This window comes from Lutjanus erythropterus, chromosome 18 (assembly GCF_056507025.1).
Source record: "Lutjanus erythropterus isolate fLutEry1 chromosome 18, fLutEry1.hap2, whole genome shotgun sequence".
NCBI classification, from domain to species: domain Eukaryota; kingdom Metazoa; phylum Chordata; class Actinopteri; order Lutjaniformes; family Lutjanidae; genus Lutjanus; species Lutjanus erythropterus.
In genome coordinates, this window is record NC_139334.1 from 29,837,900 (window position 1) to 29,864,369 (window position 26,470).

Below are 26,470 nucleotides of genomic sequence, written 5' to 3' on the forward strand. Positions count from 1 at the left end.
CAGCGTGACCTGCTGTCGGTCTCCAGAATTAGATTTTCATCTCTGGGTCCATGTACTCCTCATCATGATGCAAGACGACATCACCGAAACTGTCCAAGAGCCAACATTTCAGTCTGTATGGCTCCATCACGTTATCACACAAAAAAAGGAAAAAAAACACTGACAAATATGGATTGAAACTGCATTATTTATAAGATAAAAAATATGTTGTGTTATTTGGAAATGATTACATCGATATTTTTTCATTAAATTTTGACTTTTGGACTTAACAACACTCAGGAGTTATTGATGGGCTATTAAGAGCACACACATAACTGAAGTGGGTTTAGTAAGCACGTATACATCTTTGAATTAAAGGCAAATATGCAGAAATACAATAAAGCAATGCATAAACTGTGTGGGTGTCACCTGCATCTGCAGAGACCCTGCCCTTCGCTCGTACCCTCTTATTTACTCATTAGTTTGCTGTGCTCAGGAGTTTGTTTAATTGATTGTGATGAGAAAATAACAAAATATGAAAAGAATAAAATATGAAAAACCAGCAGTCACAGTGCCGAGCTGAGCCGTTCTGTCCCCTGATGTACCCAATGAGAACAGAACAGTTTGATCCTTCTACCTTCCTCACTGTTCATGAGCAGGATGTTGATCGTTTCTTACCTGGTGTTTAAATTACCCACATTCAAACAGATGTAGGCTTAACAACTTCATGTTAAGGTCATCGCCTTTGAGAGAACTCACTGTTCTTTCTGCACAGAGGAACCTCGACCCTGCTGAGGTTTTCGTGACTTTATTGCCTCCTCACACACTTTGATGAGAGCCAAAGTTTCGCCAAAGTTGCACACACCTTAATATCATAATTTCTGTAGATACAAGTTGTCCGTGGTCATCATCCATTTCATTTATACCCGGCCTCTATAAGAGCTCCACGTGGCTGATTTGTCAGCCAATTTGAACCATTTTAAAATTTATCTTTTCAGTTTTTTACTGTTTCTCCCTGCCTGCCTGCCTGCTGCCTCGTGCTCCTCCGCCTCGCGTTTTGCTCTCGCAGGTCATCACTCCTGGAAGACAGGAACATTGGGAACTATTTTTGTCTACACACTTCGTCCTCAGCAACACCGTTGATGCACGTTTTACTGCTCACTCTGCCACTGCTTTATCACAACAGACAGAGGAATCTGCTGGTTTTCCCCAGACTGACCTGCTGACAGACTACCTGTAAAGGTTTTATCTGACCTCTTTCCATCCATCAATTATCCTGCATATAATATTAACCATGGTTTAAATCCACTTTGCCCTCAAACACATCATGACACACTATGAATAATAAAGATTATAGAATCTGAACAAGGTGCACAAAGTTCTTTTCAGAGGAAGTCAAATACGACATGATTACAAGAAAACGTACATGAGATTGAAAGTTCCTAAAAACATGCATTAATTCATATGATTACAGTAACTATTAGATTATATATCATAGTATATAAAACCTGCTTATATAAAATAACACTCTAGACACAAGGGAGAAGTTAATACATCTGGTTTCATGTGTCTCTTTCACGTTATAGGTGAAATAAAGCTAACAGGATCTATTTAAGGGTACCGACTGTCCTCTTCTTCTTTTTTTGTCCAGTTTCCGAATGAAGCTTTGAATATTCTTATCAGAAAAAGGGAAAAAGAAAATCCTCAAATTCATCAATACTTCATCAGATCAGATTTAGGGGGTGGCTACAGACGCTCAAGCCCCAGATGTTTTCTCAAAGGCCCCAAATCGATTATGAATATCCAAAATTCAGATTTTCAGTCTTTCTAAAAACTGTAATTGACAGAATACACAAACAATTTTGTAACTTTTCTTTAATCTAAAATGAAATTAAATGTTCATTAAAAAAAACCCACTAACTTTTACAATTTCTCCAACAGTGATCCAGGTTACAGTCAGGCCTTATTATATTCAGATGATGTAGTAGAGGGAACACAGTCTCACGAGATCTCATAAAGGAACGTGATTTCACGTGATCTTGTGGTAGCAGATGTAAAAAAAACTGAAGTAGTAAAACTTTGCAAAGAGAAAAACAGAAGCAGAATTTAAATGAGCGTGAATGAGAAAATGTTTGAGGTTGTTTATTCTTCAGCCAGAACAGGAAGTCAGATTTTAACTGGCATTAGCATGAAGGGCTAGAAAGTTCACTGGTGTTTGGTGACACCGTCAGCTGCTGTCTGTCGTCTCTTTATCCTGTTCTTATAATCTATCGCTGATGGCGACTTCATGCAACCCTGTGTTGGAGTGTGTGTGTGTGTGTGGCTGTGACCAGCGCTGTTGTAGCTGTGACGTTACCGACTGTGTCACTGTCTGTGTGACGTGACCATCATGCAGAAGATGTGTGTGAATGTGACTGGTACAGAATCACTTATGTGATGCTGACCGGCTGGTCACCAGTCAGGGACGATCATACTGAAAACCAGCCGGTTCTGGTCTCTGGCCAGTCGATCGGTGCATCCCTACATAATGGAGTAGCTTAATACGGTATGTCTGGATGGTTCGTGTATATAGTTATTTGAACTTGAAATTCATCGATTTAATAATTTGAATATATCTGGTTTTGGAGAATTTTTATGTGCATTTTTCACAATGTTTTGACATTTTATAGGTCAAATGATCAATCAGTTACTTACAGAAAGTACTCAGACTGCTAGAGAATAAAAGTTAAGGTTAGCTGAAGCACTGCTGGATGGTACAACAGTGTAGACGCGAGGACATAAAGTCGTGTATAATTCTGTCAGTGTCACAAACAGATGACACAAGAGACATGATTCCATGTAATGAAGTAAGTGAGCACTCACTGTTCTTTCTGTACAGCAGGATCTCGAAGCAGTTGGACTCATAGTTGTCGAACGTCTGCCTGACTTTGTCGATGGTCTTCTTGTCCGTCAGCTCTCCGTACATAAAACTAGAAAGGAAACAGACGATATGAGACACAGCAGCAATCAATACTGACCCTTTGGCCTTTAGCCTTTGCCCCTGTGTTACAGTATATCACCTGTGTTTGTAAAGGCATTGTCAATCTGTTATCTTACCATAAAATCTCCATTAAGTTTTATGTTTGGCTTTTATGGAGTAAATTGACGCAGCAGCAGCATAAATTTTGCTCGCAGTGAAGGATTGTGGGTCGGTTTTGGATTGGTGCAGCCTGCATTTCCCGGCATGGTTGTAATTATTCCTTAAAAGGCTGAGGACATTTTAATCTGTGCTAATATAATTAGTCTGAGTGATTACTTTCTCACAGCCGCAGTGTCTTCAAGGACCAACACACACACACACACACACACACACACACACACACACACACAAACTATCCACCAGTTTAGTACATGTTTTCTCCTTGTAAATCAGACAAAAACAGAGGTTTTGTAGAATATTTTTTATATTTTACAGGGCTGGATCACCAAAGAGCATCTGGAAAATATGGAAGCCCATTTCTGCAAATGTGATTTTAAAAAGATCTGCAACTAATGATTATTTTTCATAGACGATTAATCGGTCACTTATTTTCTGAATTAATGGATTAATAATTGTTTGCCTATAAAATGTCAAAAAAATGACGTCAACAAATATCTTATTTTGCCACAACCCAAATATATTCAGTTTACTGTCATAGAGGAGTAAAGAAACTGAAAAATGTTCACATTTAAGAAGCTGAAATCTGAGATTTTTTTTTTTCCTAGTAATTTACTCAAACTGATTAATCAATTATCAAAATAGCTGGTGAATCATTTAGTAATTGACTAATTATCAATTAATCATTGCAACTCTGACAAGATTTTGTGAGTCATTATGATGAAAAAATGTCTTAGTAATGAGACTTATTTATTATCTTTCTCATGATAATGAGACCCAAACTGTGAGTCGTGACCCATTGGTGGGCCATGATGACCTCGCAGGTGGGCCTCAAGATGTAAAAAATAAATAAATAAAGTATTTTAAAGCATAAAGCACCATAAATTATGTATAATTATTTTTAAAAAGTAATTAGACGTAGGAAAACAAAGCCATGGGTTTGAAATAACATGTTATTTTTGATTTATCTGACATAGTTTAACATGTTGCATTATATTTGGTGACCACTCACATGAGGAACGTATCTTTTATCTCGTCACTGGTATGATTCATCTCGTGTGCTGATCAGGAGTTGTAATTAAAGGTCTGGGTAGGCCACAGAAGATTTTTGGATTTCATGAGCCATTGCATTCTTAAGTTTGGGAATGGCTGTTTTTTTTCCCCCATCAAATCAGTGGAAATGGGCTTTCACTGGGGCTGTGACGATAGCCACATTAGCGTGGTCATGTGACACCTAATGCAGGGTTAAGCTCATTGCTAGCCTCGTTAGCCTCTCCTACTCAGCTTACTTCAGGGCTAACGCTGTCACTTTTCCAGCAGTTGGGAAAGACCCGATGAGACTTTTCTCAGTGTTGAGAAACTGCAGCATTTATTAATTGACACTGAAACCTGAACTGTACATTTACTGCCACAATGACAACTTACTGCGAACGTGACCATAAGTTTTTGCTCTGCTATGAGCAGCACCAATAGTAATAAAACTGAATAAGTAAAGCAGTCATAGTAAAACGCCTTCCCACAGGAATATGTTGCTTTGTCACCACCGTGAAAAAAATATGACAACCCTAACAGCCTGAACTCATGTCCTTATAAGGAATATTCTTTCAGTGTTTTTTCTTTAAAGGAGAAATATCTCAGACCATAGTTTTCAAAATAGTGAACTGGAGCCATGAACACTCTATTAATTATAGTTGTAGATCAAATCCCTATTTAATACATGATCTATAGTTGAAGCAAGTTGCTTCACCCACACTCGTTCCTCCTCAGACTTGAAGCTCAGGCAGGTTGACTGCAGGCTGCAGGGACACTGAACAGGAGCTAAACATTTTATTTGGACGATGAAGTGATGACGAGTCCTCCGCTGTCAGCTGATCAGATGTTTACAGCTGTCAGTTGTCTGTTGATGTAAAGTTAAGTCTGTTACCCTGAAAACAAAAGCCTACACTCTGGAGTTGGAGTTAAATGACTGCCTGCCTTACTGCACGAAATTAATTTCTTGATCTAACTTTTAGTGGCTTTTAAATATTTACTGGACCTGACACAGCGAAGCACTGCTATAAACTTTACAAGACTCCACTGCAGAAGCTGGCAGAGACCATAACAACGTTGTAGAAATCCTTTTAAACTGTCCACGTTCAGATTATAATGTTTTTTTCAATGTATTTCATATTTAAAGTGTGCAGTGCTGTGGGGTTTCTGCTCTGAGCCTTCACCTGCCGATCAACCTGTGTGGTTTAGACTTCTTTCTAGATTTTAATGAAGAAACTTGGGGTTTAACATCAACATATTTCAATCAGGAAGGAAACTAGAGTGGAGAAAAATGCAGATGCTTTATTAAAGTGACTTTGACATTAATACTATTGATTTATAGATCCATTCATAGCAGCTTAAGCCCTATTCACACCGGACTAGTGTTAATTGGGGACCTCCAGTAATTTATTATTATGAGGATAGGGTTGCAGTATTTGTATATTTTCATTAACAGATAGGTGAACATGTCAATAGATGATTAATCATTAATAAGATACAAAACACATTTTCTTCTAATTCTTTTTTAGTTTCAGTTTCCGTTATTCAACAAATGCTTCCACCAGACAAAACAATGTCAAACTGTGTTACTGCCGTTTCCAGACTATCAATTAATTATTCATAAATACATTTTTCATTGGTTAAATTCATTAATCATTAACATCCCTATTTACAGAGGGTTTTTTTTCCATGTTCTTAATCCCATGCAGCTCTGCCATGTCTGTAATTCCTGAAAAGTAAAACTTCCATCACAAATTACCTTCCATATTTCACCAAACACAGTCTTTTGTTTCTTTTTCCTACTTTTATTTTCTGTTGTAAGAAAACTGAACAAGTGTGAAATTTGATTGCAGCAGTCAACAGCTGTTTTGTCAGATCAACTGTTTCATAAATTATGATGGCAGAGGATTTCAGGAGCAACATAAACTACAGACACAGAGCATCTGTTAGTTGATCTAAAAGAGCTGCAGATGTGTATTAATACTTGCAATCATGGTCTGAGTCAGGGGGGAGCTGAGGGTATATATATATATATATATATATATATATATATATATATATATATATATATATACATATATATATATATATATACATATATATATATATATATATATATATATATATATATACATATATATATATATATATATATATATATATATATATATATATATATATATATATATATATAAATATATATACATGAATGTATGTATGTATGTATGTATGTATGTATAATACATTTATATATAATATGTGAGTTCATTAATTAATGCAACACTGCGTTCGCTGTCCAAACAGAGCAGAGATGACTGGTACACAGACATGCGGAAGTAAATAGTTCTATTTTGACTCAATAAAATCAGAGTCAAAAACTCTTCACAAGTTTACATTCACAAAGCTCAGATGATGATGTCAATACCTGATAGGAGGCTCTATAAAAACCTTCAACAGTGCAAGTCTCTTTAATTCATTCATTCATTCATGTTTTTTTTCCACTGAATAATCAATGTCTTCTTTGATTTTGAAACAGCAGTGTTGTATTCTTGTTATTTAGCCTCTATTAAGTGTTACTGACAGTATTAATTGTCTGTGGTAGTAATATTAAAATGTTTTACATATTAACTTAACCATGCTGCCGTGCACTTCCATGTGGAGCTGCACAATTAATCAATGTTTTTATCAAAATCAGAACATGGCTTTCTTCAATTTTCAAATCACAGGAGGTCATTTTAACATGTTCTTCAATCAAAATGTTAATGTATAAATTATCATTAAATCTAATACTGAAAATCATATCGCAATTGCAATATCAGTCAAAACAATCGCAATCTTTCAGCCCTACTTCCACATGTGCATTAGACGTATTTTGGTAACGGCGTGCACCAGAAAACTGGGCTCCCCTGAAAGCCACTGTATAATTCAAACCCTGCTTGTAAAACATGCAGAAAGTGGACAAAACAACTCTAAACTAGATTATTAAAGTGGCAGCTGAAGAACAGGCCCTCAATTTCTGAAACAATGTCGTACAGAGGAAAAATATCAGTAAATGTGAGTAAAAGACAGACTTTGTTTATCCAATGTGAACACATCACAGACAACAAAGACATGGACGGATAATTTCTCAGGACCTTTGCTAGTCTCATGCGAACAGGGCAATTACAGCAGAGATTCAAGATATTTATGTAAGATATTTATTTGTCGCATTCATATTTGTACAAGCACAACAGCAGTGGAGAAACAGGTAAAGTATCTTCATTATCTTTCAGCCAACACATTCACCCCATGAGAGAAAAGCCCCTTAACAGATCCGGCTGAAATAACCAGATGACAATTGAGAGGTGGAGCCCTGGAGAGATGATGAAATTTGAATAATTGTCTCCCTGCTTGAACTTGGACTCAAAGTTTTGATCCATATTTAAATTTCAAACTTATTAGCAGAACTTTGGATGGGAATTTGGGGATTTGGGGACAGAATAACAAAATAAGAGGGGTTCAGCTTTAATGAATAACAGCTACTGCCTGTAGCGCCTATACAGACACATCATGGATTGAATACGTCTCAGCAGTTCCACCAAAGGATGATTTTCCCTTCAAGACTTCTCTTAGAATAACTGTGACTGAAAACGAGGGAAATCAATACACAGTTTTAGTCTTGACTTCTATGCCTGCACGTCCTGTACGGCTCCTGGCTGAGCTTTTAATCCACTACTCACCTCCCTGCAGCCTCTGAGAAGTTCCTGTTAGCTATTACTGGTCAAGGCTGAGGGGAAACACATTTTAACATACTTTTTAGCTGTAATTTGAGAAAGATCACGACCAGGCAGCTGCCGTTCACATGTTTCATTGCTCTGATTGGTCGTAGGTCTAACTGCATCCAGCGGTATTTTGGCTTGCGCGTGTTCATAACTCCCCTTGGAAATCACAAATGAACTGCGAGCTTCCAGATTAATTCACATTTAAATTAGTCTGAGGACGGCAGGCTCACGCTGGTCCACACCAGGGGTCCACTCTACTGTCGCACCAACACTTAAAGGTGCAATATGAAAGAACTGGCCTCCTGCTTGGCCCACGAGTGATACTGACACTAATGAGTACCTCGTTTGCCATTTTTCAAAAGTTCTTCTTTTTGAAGAAAGCTTGCTGTTGCTGTCAGCAAAAGCATTTTTGCGAGAAATTATAATTTTTCAAATGGTTCACCTCTCATTCCCATGGTATTCTCCCATCAAAATAGCACAGCTAACCAACAGAAGCAAGTAGAGTTGAGGCAACAAAATAAAAAGTTTGTACAAAATTGCAGCTTATTTTTGTGGGTTATTTTGATGCCAAATTGACAGGAAGACAAAATATGATGCATTTTATCTTGTGTTTCTAGAGTCTTGTGTTTTTATGGACATACAAGCAATTATTAATATGTCAAATTTCTTGAATAGAGTTTGGTGTAATATTTTCCCCAGAGAGCGCAGGGAGTTAAAGTTAAATTCAAACTACAGAACAGTCCGTAAACTGATGTTGTCTGCTGTTATTTATTAGTTTGATAATGGTTCAGTCATGTGTGCATTGATTACTGATGGTGGCTGAGTGATCAGGCTAATTATCAGCTAATTGTACTCAGTTTCTAATGGCAGCGTGCAGTAAATGGTTGCCCTTTGTGTCCACGTTTTTAAACTGCTTTCAAATTATAGAGTGTAGAGCGGGCACAGAGCAGAGGCTGAGAGAAAACAGCTCTTCATGCCCTGAGAGGCATGAGGGAGAGTCCACAGTCAAAGCACCCTGAATAACAACCACTCTGCCAAAACACTCAATACAGAGTTTGGACACGAGTCAGAGAAAAACTGGAGACAGCCTAAAGAAACAGGTGAAAGAACAGCGGTCCTAACAGGTAAAATAATTACCAATTACAGTATGTCTCTATAGAATCAAACATCCCAAGATATAAGTGTGAAGTATTAGTAACCTTTAGTAACATTTTGATCCTGCTTGATTTTTATTGTCCCTGCCTGTGAAGCATTTCATAACAGTAGTTTTAAGAGGAACTACAGATTTATTATTATGAAAACTGTGTGTAGAAAAGGCTCATATTTTTGGTGAGCGGTAATCTGAATGCTTCAGTTTATATACTAAGTTAATATTTTAAGATATTATGTCTTTATTTTGAGATTCTAAGTCATTATTTCCAGAAAGTTTCTCATCATTCCGAGATACTAACTCAATATTTTCAGACAGGGGAGACTGGGGCATTGTAACTTATTTTCTTTCTCAACTTGAAGACTGTTTGGAAAACACTAGTCACCTTTTGATATGACAAGCATATATATTTGCACTAATTAAAACTAAAATTAAACTAAAATTAAAATTGATATATTTTCACCAATAAGAACAAGACTATAATATTAATTGTCATGCAAGCAGAGTGTTACCATTTCCTCCTTTGTGGGGGCAGTTGTTACAGTGGTTAGGGGCAGTTCAAACATTAAAAAAGTCATATTAACTCGCTGTATCTCAAATAAAAGCACACCTCAAAGAAATCACATTACTGCTGGCTCAGATTTCTTTAGATGTGACACTGTCTGCATTTAAAGACTAGGCTACTGTTCCAAGATTTTAATTATTTGAATGGAGTTAAAAGTCATTTTACATTCATGAATAAAATAAATACAACAATACTGCACACTATTTAATATAACGCCATTATGTTGATTCCAGTGTCTCTGGTAGGAGAAATATTTAATTTTCAAATTAAATTTTAAAAAAGAAAGGAAAAAAGTAAGAAATAACCATCAACAATTTCTTTTTTAGGACTGTGAACTTAGTTCAAAATTAAAATGTGAACTATTTTAATCTGTGTGAACTGAACTTTGAGCTACTTCTTTTTAACTGTGAACTCGCACAGAACTGGTCCCAGTTAGAAACTACCAATTTATATCCTTTCATAGCTGAAGGTTCATGCGAGCTTCTGTAATCCTGACGTGAACTGTCAATACGTCTGCACCGATGTCACCAATGACACAAGTCAAAGCCTTGTCCTGCGGTCAAAAGATCAAAAATTAGTCTCCCAAAATGGCACTGGGCTCCATTAACACACCACCACCTTCCATCACTTTGGCAGCAGCCTGTAAGTTTAAGCTCTCAGCGGGCTCCTCTTATATCCTCTCAGTGTCACGTCTGAGTGGATTGTCGGTCTCAGTGTCCCCCCCAACCCTCCAGCCCGGAGCAGCAGGGAGTGGAGGGAGAAATCTCAACGCCCCTATTCTCACTCAGCTCGGTGTTCAAGGGAGCCTTTTTAGCCACCGGCTAGTCAAGGCCGTCACCCCCGGTCGGATCGGAGAGGCGCCTGAGGAGAGGAGTCGTCCTTTGGAGTCAAATTTTAAAATGTCTTGACTGACAGGCGAGCAAGACACCGTCCTCGAGCTGGACCGGGCAGAGCTCCCCTGGCAGCTCTAAATTGGATTCATTTCAGAGTCTCGCTGAGCGGTGTGCCATTTCTTCCTCCCTCCTCTCCCTCTTCTAGAGCAAGTGGAAATGCCAGATGCTGATTTTTTTTTTTTCCTTTGCTGAGCTCTACACTTTTGTTGCACAATACCGGAGCAGCTCTCAAGCTGTAAACTAAGTTAGTATCATGTAAACAGCTCTCCAGAGCAGCACTGTGTCGTTTTAATGATCACTACGGAGGGGCAGAAGCAGGATGGTACAAAAGATGTCACTTTTTAATCTTATCTCTCTTTCTCTCTCACTGTGCTTCAATAATGGATGAAACTGAATAAAAAAGGACATATTCAGTGGATACTGCAGGATAAAGGGAGCGCTTTGAAGAGGACATGGTTTTAGTTTTAAAAACAATGACTCATGGGTACTCTGTTGTGGTTTTAACTCATTAAGAAGGAAAAAAGTATTGGTTTTTTATGTGTTCCATTTAAACTGAAGCATTTAAACCATTAAACGCACATAAACCCAGGGGCTACATAAGACATATGTCTACTATAGATTCATTAAGACTGTGTGAGCACATGTAAAGGAATTATAAAGATCAGAATCACTGCATATTTAGTCACGCTTGAGCGCAATTAAGATCAAGCAACAAGACTAAAGAGTCATTATCGCTCTATTACCACACTGTAACTAATATTGCTTTGGACTTACATTAAACAACAATAACTGTGCACATTTACAAATGTTAAATGTTCAGTAATATTACAAAGTTTTACCTGCATGTGCTGCTCTTCTGCATGACTTCAGCCCTGTGGAAGCCAGACAGCTTGCAGAATCCGTCATTGCTGTAAACTACAGGCCACTCCACGATCTGGGCGTTTCCCAGGAGGAAGCTGGTCTCTGGTAGATGGACAGGACAGAAAAAACATCAGACCAGTAACAGCATTAAATATGAAAAATGGATAAAAGGCCGCAAAGCTTCTCAGCCTCTGGAGAAGACTGTACAAAAACACGTTTGACAGGTCATGGTCAGTTCTAGTTTTGCTCTTCGACCCAAAATGTCAACTAATGAAAGAAAGAGACAAAGATAATAAGTTTTGGTGCTGATAAATAAGCTGGTACTTTAAAGAGGTGCAATATTAATTAGATAAGAACTGACCACCTGTTGAATTCATACACCAAACAAGGGCTGTTCCAATACCATTTCCAACAGTGTTGTAAAATGCCTCAGGTGCAGCCTAAAATGCGGTATCAAGTGTTGGCGAGTATGCAAGTCTATACACTGATCCAATATCATGTCATTTATTCACCCTGAAACAGGATCCAATCACTTAGCACCTGATAGCAATCATATTATATCCATTCAGGGTTAGTAGTATACAGCTGTTACAAAATAATCTACTGTATAAATGTATGCACTGGTATCAGATCTGTAGTCTTTATTGGCTGATGCAAAGTTTTGGTATCTGCATTGGGAAGGAAAAAATGGTATGAAAACATCTCTTCTATAAACAAATAGGGTAACTAGTAACTGCTGCTAACTGTAACTGCTGTTAGCTAGTTAGCTTGTTATGCAGGCTAACTAAGGAGCTTTGAATGGCCAGGAGGAGGAGGAAGAGGAGGAGGAGCAAAGACCAGCGCCAGAATGAGCACCAGAACCAGAGCCTTCCGGTGAACACAGCTGGACCGGGACCTAACACAGTCCCAAAGACCGGCGGAGGCCAGTTTGACGACAGGGAATACAGGACAGAAGTGATTTTCAGCTGCTCCAACCGAGACTCTGACTCCGGGGGACTACGAAGACATGGTGGGTTCGGATGGGGACAGGAGAGGCGAAAAGCGGGAGCAAGAGGGAGCTTTCAGTCATTGCCCACCTCCAGAGGCCTGAGGAGGATTTACAGCAAGAAAACCACCGCTGTGTCGTTGGACTGACTGCAGATGGGAAGCTACGATCATTTCTTGAGGTACAAACGAGTATTAGACAGGACAGACTGCAACACAATACAGACCTCAAAACTGTTTCCTCACATTCTGTTAATTTTGGAATGTTTTAAACTAAAATTTGTTCATATTGTACATTTAAGCCTATTTTACACTGAACTTCTGAATTTCTTTGAATCTTGGTTTAATCTCTTTTAATCATCACTCATTATCCATTTCCTGTACTCAGGAGGCTCAGACCAACCCAAAACATCAGTATTTGACATCCTGGCATCTTTCTGGTACATTCACAAATAGCTCTGAGAAATCCCATTGATTCTACCTTTGAGCTTCCTTGTTGCTGTTGTTACAAGTCTACAAGCCACCGTAAAGGGAATTCCTTCACCACAGCTCAGTAATGAAAGAGTTGAGAAGGAAAGATAAAGAAAAAGAGGGACTTCCACAGCAAAAAGAAATATTCTTACAGGGGAGTCAAAGGGGGGAAACACTTCACAGGCAGAAGGAAAGATTACAGCCACCGGTATCTCTTTGAAAGCACAAATGGTTAAGTTGAAAATCTACAAACCCATCCTTTAAGAAGCTGCAGCCCACTGTGTGCCCTTTGGAAGTAAAGAGCTGAGTAAGACAGTCAGTTTGAATCATCTCGACCTGCTGCTCTGCTCTCCTCTTTCATGCCAACCAAATACTTATCTGGATTTTCAGCAAAAAGTAGTTGAATCCTTTATAACTGACTGCTAGACGCTTCATCCGTTCTTTAAAGCTCCTCTAAACCTTCCGTAAATCTTCTATTCTACTTTTGTAATCGTTCAGATAATATTATTCTTATCCGAGACGGAAAGACTCTGAAACTGACTTCACATGATCATGGAACATTTTAACTCTCACCTGAAACCATACTGAAGAATTAGCATTCTCTCTCTTTGCGCTGGTTATTCTTATTTCATACTTTTTTTGCTGGATTGCTGCAACACTCACATTGTTTTAAAGCAGCTCATTCTAGTTGTTTGCTATATACACGTGAATATCCTACATGCTGAATGTATATATAGGGAATGGAAATGTGAAATCATCAACAGCAGGTCATCCAACTGTGACCTGCACACTTTCATCACCCATCTAGCTAAATCATTTCTTTAACTCAGTGTATCTTGATTAAACTTTAAAATAGTTGTTAAACACTGCTTTTTAGTGGATGGTAAGAGCTGCACGACACAAAACAAATGGGATTTAGATTACTTTTGATTTTTCCCAAACCTAGAAACTGAACAAGAGAGACGGTGCAGCACTAACGCTGAATGGCTCGGTCTGCACTCAGGGGGACGAAGACAACAGATGTCTGCGACGTGTGGGTTTTTCCAACTGATGCCAAAACAACATTCATAGTACTATATATTCACCAAAAACCATCCCAGAATTTTAAGCTGTATCAAATGCATTTTCCAATACTGGTATTGGAACAACTGCATCTGACAGTTCGTTCATTCATTCACCCCTTAACTCAGAAATACGTTGAGGTAGAGACCTCATTTACAATGTTGCTGAGCAAAACAATAAAATAAAAGACTCAAAAAACACCAAAGAGAAACTTAGATAAAAGTGGCAGCAACAATAAATTTTAAGAATAAATAAAAACCTCAATAATAAATAAAAACACTTTGCATTTAAGGCGTATTAATCAGCTAATACAGGAAATAAAATATGATACGGTTAAGTTTAAATTGCCCTAAGGATGAAAATGAGGAAAACTTGAAATTGTTCTGCATGTTGTTCCACGCTGCAGGTGCACAATATGAAAAACTGGATCTTCCAAATTGAGTAAAAACAGGTGGCACCTGCGGCGTAATCCAATCACCTGACCAAGTTTGATAAGAGCCAACATTAAAAGAAAGTATTGAGGTGATGCAAGGAGATAAAAGAATAAATAAATAAAACCCAGTGTCTTTCACGCCTTACAGAGAGAGAGGGGGCCACCCAACCTTAGCCTTACAGCTCACAGTGATGAGTATTAGAATTGTCTTCAGTAATAAATCTTAAAGCAGAGTGATAAAGTCCAGGGGCTTCAAAGTTGCGCATGTATAAAATGTCACCATAGTCTAACACGGATAAGAAAAAAGGTTGCATCAGTAAGCATCTTTCTGCAGTGCAGCAGAAAGGAGAGTTTATTTCTATAAAAGAAACCAGTTTTCATTCTCAGAGTGGTCACCAGCTTGGAAACATGATATTTAAAAGTTAACTTTGCATCAATATTTCCTTTATTTCTTTAAGTATCACAAAAGTATTTGAGGCTAAAGTAATCCAAATGTAAGACTATTTTCCAACTTAAGTTGAACTAAGTTAATAAGAAAAGCCACTAATTTCAGTTGACAGAAATTACTTGAATGTGCATGTTCCTTCTTTTCCTTGTGCAAATGAATCTATTATATCTGTGGAAAGTAAACAGCTCCCTGCAATATCCTTATTTATTGTGATGTATAACTGATATTTCTTTATTCCCTTATACTGTGTTTTCTCTTCTTGTTCTTATAAATGTTTATTAGCCAATAAACTAAGGATGAATTCGACAGGCTCCAGCAGAAGGGCTCATTTCTGTGAGGGTGAGGAAGATAGTTGGCATCTCCTTATTAGCAACACGACCACCATCTCCCCGATGCTCAGCTATGAAATCCGTAAGATATGAGAATGAAAATAATTTCCCCATCTGTCAGTCCCCCTTGTTAAACCCTTAACAAGCTACCTGGCAGCTACAGTCGATCAGCCACAGGGAAACACCAGAAACATCTGCAGTGGAAAAATCACCACCAGAAGCCAGAGACTCACTCACTCACTCTCTCTCTCTCTCTCTCTCTCTCTCTCTCTCTCCCTCTCCCTCTCCCTCTCCCTCTCTCTCTCTCTCTCTCTCTCTCTCTCTCTCTCCCTCCCTCCCTCTCTCTCTCTCTCTCTCTCCTCTCTCTCTCTCTCTCTCTCTCTCTCTCTCTCTCTCTCTCTCTCTCTCTCTCTCTCTCATAACCACAGAGATATTAATTATTAATTTAATGTATTCTACATGGTGATAGCTTTGGTCACCAGGGGGAACAATGAACGCGGTTTTAACTGTTTAACAATTAACTACAACTCACACAAGATGACATCACAGTTCTGTCAACCATCTTCCACTACATACCATGTTTTTAAGATGGATGAAAATCAACTTACAGAGGTTTTTTATTTACTTGACTTAGCTAATCTGTCAAAGGTCATCTTTATATTGCTTTATGAAACAGAACTTTTAATGTTTATTTTGTATTTTTGGCCAGTATTTCTATAAGTAATAATAAAATTATACTACAGTCTTCAAACAAGAGGATTCTGCAACACAAGAAGAAGAAATGGTTATTACCTGAATCAGTGTTTCTCAGACTTTTTACACCACCTCAGAAAATGTTAGCCGTACCACCATCATAACTGTCCCTACGTTTTATCTCTTATTATCTGCCATGACAGTTTTTAGCTCGTAACTATTGTGGGTGACATAAACAGTGCGTTCATGACAGTGACTACTACAAAACTTATTTAAATTACATTTCATTCATCTCATATTTTATGAATTTTCATTTAAATTCTATATAATTTTGATTGTATTATATGTTCTTAAATTAATTAATCTACTTTTTCAAACTTCTGACATTCCTCCAACTACCACTGGAGGGAGCTCACGTACCACAGTTTAAAGAATCTGGGATTTAGATCATCTAAAAACAAATATTTGGCATAAAACTGAAAGTGAAAATGCTAGAAATATTGCTAGTAATCCCTTGTTGCAGAGAGGAAGTTGTACACAGACAAATACAGTAAGCAGGAACTTGGCCAGTGAAGTTTGGGAGGTAAATCTGAATCGTTTGTCAGGCTGTAGATTAGATTAAGATTTAAAGATCAAACAAATACAGGTAATGGTAGGGCTGAACGATTCTGTAAAAATATCTAATTGCGATTATTTTGGCTGATGATGCAGTTGCGATACGATTTGCGATTAGAGGTAAATGACTACAGTGTGATTTTTTTTTTTTTTTTTTTTGCATGAATCTCTATCAAATGAAAATGTTTTTTAAGTCAGTAGAATCAAAGGAAACACTTCACACATCTATTAGATAAAACAGGTGTGTTGGAGATAGTAGACCAACAAGTTGCAAAAAGGACTCCCACACATTGTCTGACTTGCAATATATCATTTATTTGCAACGTTTCAGTACTAGACCTATGTACTAGTTTGCCTGATGAAGGTCTAGTACCAAAATGTCACAAATAAATGATATAATGCAAGTTAGACGGTGTGCAAAAGTCAGTAGAATCTGAGATGTAGGACAGAACATCTCTTTTTTGACATGCATTTTGCCTTTTACAGATAAAGCACTTCCTGTAATTTGAAAATCGCAGAAAGCCGCGTCATGATAATGAAGACTCATGATCACATACAAGTCTCATTATAAAAAAGTTTTTTACACTCACACTGGGTTAAAAGGTATAAAACACAGTTTAGAGAACAGCTGAATGTTCTCTCTCACACAAAAAGGTTTTATAGTTTGTAAAGTTTGTTTGTGGCCCTTCTCAAGGATAATTCTATTTTCTCTAATTTAATATAGAACAGTGAGTCATGAACCTATTGTGTAAAGCCTTTTCTGCACTTTGAGGTATATAATTCTCATGCAGAAATACCAAATTGTTCTAATTTATTTCATTTTTTGCCTAAAAACTTTTTTTTGGCTCAAATGCATCAGAAGCAGCCTTAATAATCCAATATGTGTAATATTTAAGGTACCACGAACTCCTCTTCCTGTCAATAAACCCCAGAAACATTACTAACAACATGACCTCAGTGCTCTAAATGGGAGCTACAGACTTGACTACAGTGTTATCAAACCTGATAATGAAGGCAAACATAAAAAAATAAGATCCAGGCTGTCATAAACCGGAATTCTTATTTTAAATGACCTTTTCATAGTGTGACAATTCAATTATAGCTGTGGATGGTTTCAAAACTGTCCTCTCAGTGTGTTTAAGGACACTCAAACTTTCACAAGTTGACAGTCGGCTGCTGTACGATGAAATCCCAGAAGGCTTCAGTGACTGACTAAAGTCTCAGATGGACTGTCCTTGAAATAATCAACAAGCAGTCCCACAGAAAAAACAACACACAAACATGGAGAGAACAGCTATATGGATTTTCAGACGAGTATTTTCTTTAGGCGACTCTAAATTCTTGGGTGGAGTTTCCCACATTGAAAACACCAACAAAGAAGACTTTTCAAAGCGGATCCTGGTCCAGTTACATTATACACATCAATAACATAACAACATGTTCTCACTCACAGCTCGTCAAATACAGCAGCTCGGTCAGCGGCCATACGCTTCAAACTGTAACGCTCTACATAACCCACCAGAGCCCTGCCGTCAAGTTAGTAACAACAAATATACGTCTGGGTAGACTTTTAAAATAAAGCCACAAAAAATACTCTGTCAGGTTCAGAAAACAAAACTATTTGGTAAGGTTTAGAAATAGATTATTGTTTTGGGTTACAATACGCATGTTACTTGGGAACAGGAGGGAAAGATGTTGCATCAGGCTGTGTGCACTTTTACGCACAACAAGACAGCGGCTGTAACTTCTTTGTTGATTCAATTCTGTTTCCTCTTGAGAGTTTCCTCTATCCTGTCAAGTTTATAACTACAGTTTTCAGTTTTTCTGCTGCTTTTGCTGCACATTGGCTGCAGTGACATTACTGCACACACAGAAACAAAACTGAAAGCAACTTCTCTAATTTAAGTAAATCATTGAGGGTATATAATATGCAACATTTTCTTTAAAACCATTGTATACCCTTCTCAGTCATCACATGACCAACTAGAACTGTGTGTTAGTGGCTGCAGCTGCAGAGACTCAGCCTTCTGTCTGTATTTTCCCCATTATCCTGCTGTGCTTGGGACGTTTTAGCAGCCCAAAACGTTGATCGATTAGGTATCTGGTATCTTTGTGGTATCTTTTCAAACAACTTGGACAAATCCAACTGATTCTACCTTTAAAGAAAACACTCAAACATCAATACAGCAAACAATAAAGAAATCATCTGGAAAGCTTGCGCTGCTTGGCATAATTTAAAAAGTAATACAGCCTGCCAAAGTAGATACTGCCTGAGTCTAGTCTGCAGAGCGGGGATCTCAAAAAGTTTGTCCAAGGCATGGCTAACTAATGGATATAAAAATGTATACAAACTGCTGTTTGCATTTTGGTTGTTAAGAAGAAATACTAAAGGATATTGTGTAACGAGTAAAAAATCTATTCAGGTAAATCCATGTGTGCAGGCACAAGTACATATGAATTACTTTAGGTTAGGCAGCAGGTGAGAACAATAATATAACACATTCAACATATTAATGTTTTTTCCCTCTCTCTCAGAAGAGAGATTTTAGAAATGAAAAATGACATTTACATTTGCTAAAACAGTAATATCAAGTCTAATCAGCCAGAGGGATTTTATTGTGAAAGTCAATGACAAAACCTTTGGCCCCACATCCTGCCAAACAATGTGACATTACTGTTTGATTTTTATTCTAGCTGCAGGCTGAAGCAGATAACAGACAGGCAAAATGGCCAGTGGAGGACACCAAATTGTAGTCAATACCTCGTCGAAGGCCCAGTCGGACATTTTGGAGGATTTTTGGTGCTTCAGATCTTGGAGGAATGATGTTGTCAGTGGCTTTGCTGCAAGCAAGTCTCATTATCACGGCAGAACCACAGGTGCATCGCCAGTTGAGAACAGAGATAATTGTGGGTAATGGGTCGGTTCTGGTTCTCAGCTTTGTAGGTGTGGATTGGGGAGGGCATGCAAAACTGATAATTTCAGTTTGAGGCCCCTGCTCCCCAAAATCACTGGGAAAGTTCAAGTTGTGAAAGTTATTTTTACAGCAATCAGGCACAAACTGGAGCCAATGACTCCTTGAAAGGTCAGAAAAACTATCACCTGCTTTAGTAAACGGTCAGCAGTATAAATGCAAGCTGCATGCAATTTGTAATTAATGAGCAAAAACTGCAGATAACGTCCTTCAACACCTGCCAAATGTGTTAGACCAGTAACTTTGGCAGTTAATCATTCATTAATTACAAAGCCTCCTCTTTTCCAATAGTTGGCTGGTAAAAGAGTGAATTTCAGGATAAAAAGATACTGGAACAGCTCATCAGATTTGACTGTGTCTATGCCCAAAAACATCACAAGCATGCAGTGACGCAGTGTTTCCCACAGTATACGTTTACAGCAGGGAGGAAAAACCCTGTGAAACTGGCACTTAAACTATGAAGAGACACTAAAATTTCTGCAGTGAAACACAGACGGATGATTTCTTGAAGGTGTGTCAGCAGCTCTTTCAGGCAGGTCTCACTGCAGGTTTTATTACTGAGTAAAGCCCTCCAACACTCGATTGATTTCACTGGGCAGCCGAGTGATGATATAAAAAAATATACAGTAGCTATAATAAAAATGTTCTAGCTGTAGTCAGGGGAAAAAACCCTTCATAGTATCAGCAGTAGACTTCACAGACTGGGTGCTATCTGATTCTTAATAAAACAACAAATTGGTTCTGTGTATCAGTCAAAGTCCATCCAATAATCATGGGAAAAACTTACATGGCATTTCAGAGTTTATTCTAGGCGTGCATTTCATGTCATTTAAAGTTAATTATCTGCTTGAAGATGGAACAGGATGCTGACAGGATGACAGCGAAAAGCTTCAGAGGAAGAGGTTGCTTTTTTTAAGAAGTGGAGTTTTGTAGAGAAAAGTGTTCACTGCAGTTTACAGTAAGAGAGGTCCTCTTATGACGAGAACGGCTCTGAAAGTGCCTCCGGTGATGAAAAGTGTGGAGAAGAATAGAGGAAATAATGTAAATGACCTGCTGATTGTGCTCCAGAAATGCAAATTTGTTTGTGGTGGTCAAAGCATTAAAAACAAGTTTTGAAAAAGTCAGCAGAAATGTGTCTTCCTAGAATTAATATCCCGGTTACCACAAGATAAACCCCAAGCCGTCCTGCAGAGAAAGAAAATACTTTTCATTCAGTAGAAAATAGTTAATCAACCAGTGAATGCTGTTTAGAGGAGTCCACAGGCACAACAGCAGACTATACAGTGACCCGTCCTCATCAGAAAAGCTGCTTACAACCCATATTAACGTGTATCGCTCGGGGCCGACCTCTAGTGGCCGCAGTAATTATGATGGGAGCAAAGGTGGAAGTCAGATGATGTAGTATAAAGAGCAATAAGGGCCACACAAGGAGGAGTTCAGGGTGGACAAACCAAACACACCCAGCATTTCACCCACAAAGACTGCTGTTCAAGTTCAGTGTGAAACCAAAAGTCAACGTTTATAAGACGTACGTACATATGTCAGCTTATGTGACATACTTAACTTGCGCCATGTACATAATAAAAGTTTTTAACATGACTTAAGTTACGAAGATAACTTGTGTAACTAACATACTTACTTCAACCCAAACCATCATCTTTTCCTAAATCTAGCCAAAATGCAACCATGTCCTGAGGTCTATTTAAGACGTATGGTATGTCCATTGCTGGTATGTGTTGGATTAGAAGACAGACACTTTAAAAGCAATTATTTTGATAATCACTTATTTATTTATTTTACTTTTTAATTTTCAAGCCAATGAGAAATGGCAAAGTTTATCTGGTGTAGGTCAAGCTTCTCAGCTGTGGAGAGAAACTTTGTTCTTTTGGACAGACAAAGAAAGCTAATTTAAGACATAACTATGGACCAAATATAGAGACCTAATGACTGATTATCAATTGAGACACTAATGAAATGAAAATAAAAAGTCCTATAATGCACATTCATCAACGTGCAACCCAGAGGATATAAGAAAATATCCATTTCCACTCAAAGTAACTTTCAGTCCCAGAAACTACTTTTCAAGGAACTCAAGAGCTCCTTTATCATGTTGTTGTCTGCGGTCTAAGGACCTATGAAGATTAACCAAGTCTGCTGATGTCCGACAAAGAAACACAGCAAACTGCACCAGGTATCACTGGATTTTCTCCTCAATAAGACCTGGACGTTTTTGTCGGTCCATCTGTCGTATGTTTTCTTCTGTAATTCCATGTTGATGTGGTTGGTACTTGACCTGTCAGAATTTCCGCAAGCCAAACTCCCGAAGTTCCTACCCCCCAAAGTAGAGACTTTTGTAGGGATGAAATAATGTCCAAGAAACTTAAATTATATCCTGGTCCCTGCGGTAGAAATTCACAGTTTCTCCAAAGGTTCCTAGTCCCAAAGGAAAGTTCTTGCAGTGGAAACAAGGCTAAAGTTGAGCCAAGCTTGACAGTCTAGAACTGAGCCTGACAAGCTGAGTCTGAGATGTCCTAAGATGGACACCGTACAGAGGATAAACCTTTTAGACTTCACATTTTCTTCCCCACAAGTGGTGAGAATGAAGATGTTATTTAGTCTGTTTTTCATTCCTCCGACAGCTTCGTTTCAAATTAAAAAAAAAAAAACCTTTACATTATTAAGTTCAAATAAAACTTCTTATTGTACTCAGTGTGAATTGTTTCATGCTTTCAGGCTGATTGTGGTTCACCTTTCTTATTAAATGGTCTGAACAAATCACACAAGACTGCAGTGCATTATGGGTAAGGTGTGAGAGGGTCACACTTGAACGCAGAACAATCCAGAACAATATGAGCCTCATCTGTTCCCTGCCTCTCCTTCCAAACAATTACTTGAGTGATTTTTCAGCACAAAAAGGAACTTCAGTTACTTAAATTTACCCCCTCCTTGTTTTAAACCTGAAGCCTCCTTTGTGCCCTTTGGAATTAAAGAGCTGACTAAGACTTAATGCAACACACACAAAAAAAAGCCCAACCCAGAATCATCTCGACCTTTCCTGCTCTCCACTTTCATCACAACCAATTACTTAGCTGGACCCAAGTTCGACCAGCTGGGCCACAACAGAAGAAGAAAAGTGTGGAAGCCTCTGAAACAGCGTTCGGACCATCAGGGGACTCAAACGCTCTATTGATGCGCTCCACTGATGAGATTATTTCAAAGTTAACAGCTCTGATTCAATTGTCAGGGACGTCTGTAACAAGCTACATGAGAACTTTTAATTTCAGATTTAATTTACGGATAAAATGAAAGACCCAAGAGGAACAAAGAATGAATGTATGCAGTGAAAACGTTACTGCACCGTGTTTTTCTGCTGTAGCAATCAGAGAAACATTCATCCATAGTTGAATTTTGGACATACTGAGGTTGTGAGTCCAACTAACACAATCCAACCACCCTCAGGAGAAACTGACCCTGACATTAACTTGTAACAGTATTTTTACAGTATTTTATCTTTACCTCAAGCAAAAGACTCCAATACTTCCTCCACCACTGCTTCTGACTACTTTAACACATGCAGCCAAAACTGAACTCTTAAAACCACACTTAGTTCCAGATAATATAGGCAGATTATTGCACTGCATTGCATTTTTACAGATCCCACTGGGGGGCAGCAGAACATTTGCTCCCCTCATTTTAACAACCTCTAAGTCCTTTTCTGTTTGATATCGCACTAGAACCAACAGCTCAGGCGTTGCACCAACCTACAGGCTGTGGCAGCTCCCCTCTTCCAAATGTGCAGGAGGAACCTACGGTGGCCATGAAACTGCAAAAGGATTCTGTACTACTGTAGAAAGATGGCGGTGCAACATGGTGACGCCTGTGAAAAAGGACCCTCACCCTCTGTAGATCTAAATGTCTCATTCTAAGGTAACAAAAGCACAATAGTTCTTATTTTCAGTCGATTCCAAACTAATTCTCATTAATATTATTTTCTATTCTCTGAGAATAAACCCCCATAAGTCATACACACTGGACTTTTAAGTACATTTTCCTGCACACAAGACTGATGATTACTTTTACACGAGTTTAATATGATATAGCATTATATTGTAAAATGATCTAAAGCTCCAGATTTTACAGTAGTATGAACTGTGGCTAACGCTAGATTAACAGCCAGGCAGAGTGACCAGTTTTTGACTCGTCAAAGCAGGAAAAGCTAGCAGGTGATGCTATAATGCTGACCTTTATTAAAAATTTAACTGGAATCATTTTATATCAGTTGCTTCCCCAATTATTGTTACTGACTGATAATTGTGGGGTGAACATTTTTCAGCCTCTGAAGTTACTTTTATTACTTTTTTTATTTTCTCTATTTCTGTCCTTACTTGCTCTGATGTCTACTTTGGGAAGTTTATTGTGGACTTTTTTCTGGATCTTTGTTAGACAGGAAGTTTTGCAATAAATAAACAAAAATTACAAATTACAAAAAGTAATCTAAATTCTCAAAAATCAAAATTAGAAATACTTGCAGTCCTGTATCTGATATTCAGCAGCACACAAATAAATCTCTAACCCACAGAAATCATCCTCGTGATCCATGGTGCAGTTTCAGTCCCAAGATTCCCCAAACTGGAAGGCTGCTACATCTGATCTGAGCCTCTCAGAACAATCTCGAAGCTCTTCATATCACTCCAACTAATGTGTGACTTCTCAAGTAGAAACACAAAAACAAAAAGCTCCAACCAATTACTATCCAATTAGCGCTGAAACCCCCCGGAGAGCCGCGCAACAGCCCCCGTAGCTCTCCTGGAGGCGCAAACACCGCGATGGCAGACAGAAACACATTTCTGGAACAGTCTTCTTGACCTTATCTCCAACCACCCACCCACCCCTCCACCCCATCATCCTCCACAACCCTGACTTCCATTCCGGACAATTACTCCGCTGACTTTTTTTTCTGGGAAGACAAAGCAAAGCGATCAATCTAATCAGCGGAGAGGGCGCGTATTTCTCCGGCCGGTGCCAAGTTTACGGCGCAGATGGAGAAGGAAGAAACATGAGCTGCTGCACCCTGATCAAACAAACAAACAAAAAAAAAGACACAGTTTAGTAATCCTGAGCACATTAGGATGATGAATAACTGAGAGGATATTTATTATTAACCCCGCAAGATATTTCATTTTACTTCCCAACGTGTCACTTAGATCCAATAAACAAAACGCAGCTGTTACATAATGACGGAGAACACATCAAAACTAACGCAGGTTATTACTTCAACTCCCTCCTCAAGTAAATAAACAGTAATGTTAGCAAGAGGCGGAGTTGACAGTTAATTAATGATCAGATGGTTCTGGCTTTATTGGCTGAGCAGCTGTCAGTGATTATCGATACAAACAGGCGAGTTAATGAGCGAAATAAACTTTTAATCCTCCTTTAAAACGCGTTTGTTCGAAGAATGTTCAATTTTTTAATTAATTGTTGTTTTTTTATTGTTATTTGTTATCATTTTAGTGTTATTTTGGTCTGACATAATGATCTCAGCTCATTTGGAGAGATAATTTACATAATTAATCTCTATAAATCAAACACAGACCAACAGAGTGGACAATAAAATGGTGCGTAAACTGTGATTTCCGCCGAAATGAATAAAAATTCAACATTATTTTCCTCAAAATTGCAACAAACGTTTCTCCCAGTAGGAACAGTCCTTGTACATATAACTTGGGTCAGTTAAACGTGACTTATTATGGTGTATGACGCCGTAAACAGCCTCAGAGACAGGGGGTAAACTCCAACCCTGCACAATAAATGCGGGTATAAAGTGAGATTATGTGTTTATTTCCTCCGTGAATATAAAAACACACTGTATTCCAGCAGAGTCCGGGTCCGAGCCGCCTGGTGCATGAAGCCAAACCCCCCAAAAAAACCAAAAGCCCAGCCTCGCTCCGACGCGCGGACTCACCACTTGAACGCCGGACGATGTTCTCCAGAAAAGTGTTCTGCGGTGCCACAAGCCCTCTCTTTCCCCCGGGCATCCTGCTGCGGGCGGGCGGAGCTGGTGTCGGTCAGGGTGTGCGGCGGTGTGTCCGTTGCTCGGAGGTCGGTACTGACGCTGGCTCTCAGTCGGGCCGATGGAGAAGCTCATTGTAACCGTGCGCTCTGGCTGCTCGGGGCGCACTGAGCCACAGCGGCGGAGCTGCATCCCCGCTGCCTGACCGGAGCGCCAGGACGCATGCGTGTCTGCTGCTGTGGGCTCGGTCCTCAAAAATAATGAGTTTACTGTACGATATGTTTATTGTTTGTCTAATGAAGTATATGTGATTAATAATCTTAATAATTTGACACTGATTCTCAGTAACTTGAATATAGCCCATACTGTATTATGTAATCATTTTAATTACATATATTTGTTGTTTGTTTTTATAAAACTGCACTCACGTTTTCTAATTACAATACATATGGAATCATACTATTAAAAATGATTCTATGCTATCACTTATCACTCAGCAAATAAATAAACAAATAAACAAATAATAATATCACAAATCTCTCTTTAGCATACAAAGAGTTAATAAATTGTGAGTAATTACTTAATTAACGTGAATAGATTGTTCAGTAATGTTTTATATGGCTATAATACATTAAAGATCAACTTTTGCATAACCAGGGTGTGAAAAATCATTGCAGTTAAATCACTAAAAAATTATAAAATAAATCCATAAAAATGAGCTTAACAAAGTTAATAAGTGGATAATAAAGGGTACTAAAGGATCGATTTTCAATACATTTTAGTGACATAGGCCTAATTTCTACAATAATCCATTAAGTCTGTAGATGTAAAAGTTAATAAATAGATGATAATTGATGTAAAAATGTAAAAAAAAAATTAAAGGTAAATGGTTAATGTAAAAATGTCATTTTGTGGCTTTAGTGGGCACTCTGGAAAGTTCTTTGCACAACAGTTGGGAGATTGCCAGGCAACAAACACAGATAAATTGTGGTTTATCAAAAAACAGTCACATGCAAGTCACCTTAGAATCCAAAATTGCCATTTGGGAAGGGATTAAAAAAATCATGATAGATAAAGGA

The 26,470-nt window shown here is 38.3% G+C and overlaps 1 protein-coding gene across 1 annotated transcript in view; it reads right to left on the reverse strand.

Annotated features, from left to right (window-relative positions):
• kcnh5b (potassium voltage-gated channel, subfamily H (eag-related), member 5b) overlaps positions 1-25,538 on the reverse strand; it is a 203,968-nt gene extending 178,430 nt beyond the window's left edge. The window contains exons 1-3 of the mRNA XM_084742502.1: positions 25,344-25,538; positions 11,353-11,476; positions 2,842-2,948 (exon numbers count right to left, since the gene is read on the reverse strand). Of these exons, the coding sequence (XP_084598628.1) occupies positions 2,842-2,948; positions 11,353-11,476; positions 25,344-25,416 (304 nt within the window). The 5' untranslated portion in view covers positions 25,417-25,538. The remainder of the gene's footprint in view (positions 1-2,841; positions 2,949-11,352; positions 11,477-25,343) is intronic.
• Between the last annotated feature and the right edge of the window lie 932 nt (positions 25,539-26,470).